Raw genomic sequence first — 6,000 nt, 5'->3', positions numbered from 1 at the left:
GGTTTCATTATTATTACCTTCATGTTACAGGTAGGAAGGGACTGGAGTTTAGAATGATTATGCAACTTGTCCCAAATCACACAGCTAGTAAATGGCAGAGTGAGAATTGGAGGTAGATCTGTCTGAAGTGAATACATTAGACTTCTTTGAACTTATTGGGGTACTTACTGAGGGAAAAATATCCCAGCTGAATGGCTCTTCTATTATCTACATTCCAAAGTAAAATTAATGTTCCTAAAAGAAAGAGGAAGGAAGTTATAGAATTTCGATAAAGGGACATCTCAAAACCCATTTAAGGCATCCTGTTCCCCTGCCTGATGGGTGGATCCTTCTACAGCAGCTGGTCTAGGTCACAGTGACAGGGAAGGTTATAAGGTTCTTACATACACAGAGCAAAATGTGGGAGACTGTAGCGTCCAACAATTCCAACCCAATTGGATCTCCTCATTTAGGTCAGAGAGCCCATCCCTAACTCCTCTCTCGTAAAACCCATCATGTCTGACCTGCATCTTCTCCCCACTCCTTTCAACTGCTTCCCAAAGGGTGCCAGATGTGAATTCCTTCCTCGTGGCTCTCTTGTGGGTGATTTCTCCACCCACCATGGTCCCTCTAGGCCTAGCTTTTCTGAATTTCTTCCAACATCTGCTGGTGACATAAAAATCTGCCAAAGCAGTGGGCTGTTTCCCCAGCTTCCTCTTACAACCCTCCGAAGGATTCACAAATGTGAAAAACGTTGTGATATGACAGCCTGCATCTTTTGACCTGTGTGCAATTTAGCAACTGTTGCTTATAAGGAAGATATTTATAACCTCATTTTTTTTAATGCAAAAAAGAAAAAAATTGCAAATATTTTGTTGATTCTTTAAATCAAGTAAATGGAAATGTGCTCTCCTTATAAAAAAATTTTTAAGTATAATAATCCTCTCTCTTCCTCTCAGAGCTGTATTTAGTTTATGCCCTTAAGTATGCATATTTACCTGTATGAACACCCAGAAAAAAATATACTTTGATCTTTTGTGTTTTAAAAAATAAATGAAGTACACTCATGATAGAAAAAAATATGCTGCAATTAAAATGAAAGATGTAGACATCTAGGTAGTGATATATAAAGGTCTCTAAGACTTGTAGTTCAGGAATAAAAGCCAAGCTGCAGAACAATACATGCCATATTTGCTGCCTTAATATTTCTAAGTGTGGGTTTCTAGACCTAAATCAGAGCGGCACTCTGACTGTTGAAATTACTGTGGCTTTCAAATTGTAAAACCTCAAACAATACCTAATAGTAATAGATATTCCAATATATGACGATACACAGATCGATGGCAAATAAAGACTCCTACTCTTTCCCTCACTTTTGTAATCCTGGCCAAGGCATTCTATTTGTCCCCCCAAAATTTAACATTTATTTCTTGACATCGCTGGGAGATATACAGAACAAAAAGAAGAGGTCCCTAATCTATTGGAGTTATAATCTATTAGGGGTAGAGAAAATACCACATAAAAATTTAAACAATGCAAACTAGTGTGTGGTTAATTGCCAGCTTTGATACAGCTGCTTGAAACTGAGGACAGTTATTAGTTAGATCCATTAGATAATAACTAGCTTGTCTAGGTATTAGAAAATTGTAATCTGTCTTCACTTTGTTCTTGCAAAATTGCATACCCACCAAGCTTTACATAGCTTAGACAAGGTACCACAAGACTCACTTCACCACCTCCCATAAATAGTACCTCTGGCATACAAGCCTTAAGGTGTGTGCCCAAGTTGTTTTTCAGGAACAAGGAGTCACCTCTCATTCAGTTCAAACCCGTTGAGACCACCGATCCCTCACTTGGGCCTGTTCAAGTGTCTGATAGGTGACCTTTTGACATCAGAGGGCCAAAAACTCCACCCTCAGAACATACTAATGCCACAATTTTCTGAACATGTGTCCCATGAAGAAACACGAAGCTCATTTTTACCTGTGCAGAACAACAGTTACTTCACCTTTTTCTTACCTCCAATCACCTTCCCCCAAGTCTCAGACCACCCTGCTTCTTTATCCCATAAATATCCCAAGCCCCTCGCCTTTGAGGAGGCAGATTTGAGACTTGTTCTTCTCTCTTCTCACTTGACTGCTTTGTGAAAAAAACCCTTCTTTGACACAAACCTTGGTGTCTCAGCGTTTGACTTGGTGCCCATCGGGCAAATAAACCTGATTCGGTAACATAATGAATTGAGAAAGAGGGGGATGTCTGTAGACTAGACTAGACTAGAGGCGATTCCTATAATCCAGAAATAGATAAGAATTGTTAGGGGTTGATGGATGATCTGGGTAGCCCATGTACCCGGTAATTCAACAAGCTCTTAATTGGCAACGTACACTGGGTCAAGAACCAGTATTCTCTGTGTGTTGTGCAACATCTCACCTGGCCTGACTAATGAAAACCAAATGCGTTTGGAATGGAAATGACATATATGTAGATGACGTGTTTGATGAGCTCTTTTGCCACCCTGATCTATGTAAACAAACTCAAATAAAGGAAGAACGTCTGGATTATAAAAAGAAGGCAAACATCACTCAGTTAGCCTCTCCAAGAGCAAGGTTTGAACATGAAGATCCTTTTACCACTGACCTTTCTGGTTTTTATTAGTTCTCCAGGTTGGACAATAGAGAGGCACTACTACATAGGCATTAGAGAAACTACTTGGAATTATGCTCCTACTGGTAAATATATGCTCAATGTAATGCCTATTTCAGAAGATCAGTAAGTAATACCTTCACACTGAAAAAGTTGCTATCAGAAGCAAATGTTGATAATTATTATTCACTGATAAAATGCTGCTAAAGAATTTTCCATGATTGACCCTTTCAGGGCACATTTGCTATTAGAACCGCTTCCTTTGAATTTTTAGTATAAGCATGACATGGAAGACAGCTATTAATATAAATCAGAAATTGCTCCTTCCTGGGATTATTGCCACTCTTGCCCTCATGATGCATATTTCAGGGATCATCTCTAATTCTGTATTTATCATCGATTTTGTTTGAGTGGTGCTCAAGATGTAAAACAACACTTTTCCTTCTGATATGGAGTCTATGGCAGAGATTGTAAAATTGCAGCTCTCTTCTTGATTTCTCTGTTCAGATAATTGAGACGAGGAAATCTAGAGGTTATGAGTTGGGTTCTGATTTACTATGTTTGTGTGCCAAATTGCCCCCAATTCTACCAACAAATCCACGAATCATTGAAATGTGTAAACAATCTTAACTTGTAGGAATTGATCTAATGCTTAAGAGCTAATGTAACCTCTGGGTAGGGTTAGAAACCTTTCATGGTTCAGTACAAAGAATTTGGTAAGTCATTTAAACCGAAATACCATGTATATTACTTGCTACATTTGCATTTGATCTCTTCACCAGAACTTCCAAACTTCTCCTTGCCTACTACCCTGTTTTTTTGTTTGTTTGTTTGGTTTTTTTTTTATTTACTTATGGCTGTGTTGGGTCTTCGTTTCTGTGCGAGGGCTTTCTCTAGTTGCGGCGAGCGGGGGCCACTCTTCATCGCGGTGCGCGGGCCTCTCACTGTCGCGGCCTCTCTTGTTGCGGAGCACAGGCTCCAGACGCACAGGCTCAGTAATTGTGGCTCACGGGCCCAGTTGCTCCGCGGCATGTGGGATCCTCCCAGACCAGGGCTCGAACCCGTGTCCCCTGCATCGGCAGACAGATTCTCAACCACTGCGCCACCAGGGAAGCCCTACTACCCTGTTTTTGACTCCTTCTAGATTTTCGCCAGTGTCTGGTTTGCTCTATAAAATTAGGCTGTAACGCTTCTTACTTCTAGTTTCAGTTGATTTAACACTGTTTTCTTTCCAGTCAAAACTTGTTCAAGTTCTTGTTTGTTTGTTTACAGAGAGTTTCAGTCCCAAACATCTAAAACAAAGCCAAGATAGGATAGGACCTGTTTATAAAACGACTTTGTATTTTGAGTACACAGATGATACATTTCAAACGATCATTGAGAAACCATCCTGGTTGGGATTTTTAGGTCCAATCATGAAAGCAGAGATTGGAGACCTCATTTGTGTACATGTGAAAAATTTTGCTTCAAGAAACTATAGTTTCCATCCTCACGGAATCACCTGCACTAAAGAAAATGAAGGTAAGTGGGTCCCCTTTCCTTAGATTCCTGAGCTTTTGCTTATGAACAGCATGAGCCCAAAACCTCAGGAAAAGCAAGGTAATCGTGAACTAGGAGTAGTTTGGGGTGAATGCGGACTTTTACTTCAGATGTCTTTAATTTTTATATCCCAGATTGTTCTTTAATTTCTCATTTGAAATGAGTGGACCCTCCAGTGCAATTTCTGGGAAAGAAAACACACTTTTCTCTTATGTAAATAAATAAATAAGTAAATAATTTGGGGATGGGTAGGAGACACTCATGAGCTAAATGTTAGGTTGGCAGAAATATTGTTCTGCCTTCATCTCATTTCCATTTCCTAGTGGACGAGGATTAGCTTCTTGGAAAACATCACTGTCAGGTGAAGTCACTATTTTCCAGACAGTATCTTCTCCCCTAAACATCCACACTCACAGCTGCCTGATGGTGTTGGAAAAAGGAAGGGAAGAGAAAGCTAACAAATAGGGTTTTGTGTTCAACATGGAGCAAGGTCGTCTCAAAAGATGATAAACGATAGGTTGGTCATGCTTCAAAGTCTTCTGTTGAATGAAGGAATGTTACCTATAATTATCAGATTCCAGGTTCAAGAGGTGGAGATATGAAGCCAAATTCTAGGAGAGGAAGCAAAAAAAGAGAGCAAGACCCCAGATTCAGACTAAGGTAGTAGCTCAGTATAATATCAGCTATGCAGAAGGCCACTTCCTGATGCCTGTGGGCAGCTTGTAGATAACATGGATCCTCCTGAGGCCCTGGGTCCCAAAGTCGGATTTGCAGTATAGAAAATACGGAGGGCAACTCAGGATCCTAGCTCTCTGTATCCAAGATCTAGCACATAGTAGGTACACAATAAATATTTATGGAATCTATCAATAAAGGTGATGATAGTCTGTTAATATGCTGCCTGACTCATTCCAATTCAGTCTGGAAACTGGCCAAGTTGGGCATTCAGGTAGAAACCAAGTAAGGGGGATCTAGGGAGACAGGAGGCAGGAGAGAGGAAGGTGGAGATGCACACTTTATTCTAAAAATACAAATTAACATACATCCATGACTTAATGGAGAAAGCGTGGGTCACATTCAAAACAGTGTCGTCCGGTGGTTACTGTGACCACACTGCAGGTTGTTTTCTAGGCACTCTCTATCCTGATAACACTACAGGCCCGCAAAAGGAAGATGACCGGCTAGAGCCAGGGGCAGAGTATACTTACCGGTGGTTTGTAGAAGAAACTCAGGGGCCTTGTCCCAATGACCGTAACTGCATGACACGGATGTACCACTCCCATGTAGAAACTCTCAAAGATGTGGCTTCAGGACTTCTTGGACCAATTCTGACTTGTAAAAGAGGTTACATTTTAAAAATCTCATTGTAGCAATAGAGCCAACCAGGATACGTGGGGTCTCCCTCACTCTTCCAGTGGAATTTTGCTATCAAATGAGCTCTCTTTGCCTGCCTTGACCTTGATTCCCCAGTCAAGAAAGTAACGTTGCCACTTGAACTCTGAGCGCTAGATGGCAATCTTGAGTCCAATGCCGCCATTCAAGTCCAAGAGTGCAGGTTGGACACTAGATGGTAGTCAAACCCAGAGATCGTCACCTTAGCCACCTTCACACAAAACTCTGCCACCCTTCTACAGAGAAGTGTTGAACCCACAGGGTGGGAGGAAATAGGGAGATGAGAGGCTGTCTGCCTATTCCTTGCATGCTCAGTTCCTTAGGTTTCTGTCTGTGGAGGTGCAAGATTTTACTTTTACATTTTGAGTGGAATCAGTTAGAATCACTAGTTTATTTCATAGCAAAAAGAATTTCTGCAAAGAGGAAGGTTTGCTGTTTTGCTGTTTT

At 40.9% G+C, this 6,000-nt stretch overlaps 1 protein-coding gene across 1 annotated transcript in view; it reads left to right on the top strand.

Annotated features, from left to right (window-relative positions):
- Positions 1-2,593: 2,593 nt before the first annotated feature.
- LOC103001435 (ceruloplasmin-like) overlaps positions 2,594-6,000 on the top strand; it is a 35,076-nt gene continuing 31,669 nt past the window's right edge. The window contains 4 exon segments of the mRNA XM_028167980.2: positions 2,594-2,748; positions 3,895-3,912; positions 3,914-4,143; positions 5,293-5,505. Of these exon segments, the coding sequence (XP_028023781.2) occupies positions 2,594-2,748; positions 3,895-3,912; positions 3,914-4,143; positions 5,293-5,505 (616 nt within the window).

The sequence above is a fragment of the Balaenoptera acutorostrata genome, chromosome 4, assembly GCF_949987535.1.
Source record: "Balaenoptera acutorostrata chromosome 4, mBalAcu1.1, whole genome shotgun sequence".
NCBI classification, from domain to species: domain Eukaryota; kingdom Metazoa; phylum Chordata; class Mammalia; order Artiodactyla; family Balaenopteridae; genus Balaenoptera; species Balaenoptera acutorostrata.
This window is presented reverse-complemented; position numbering and strand designations above follow the sequence as displayed.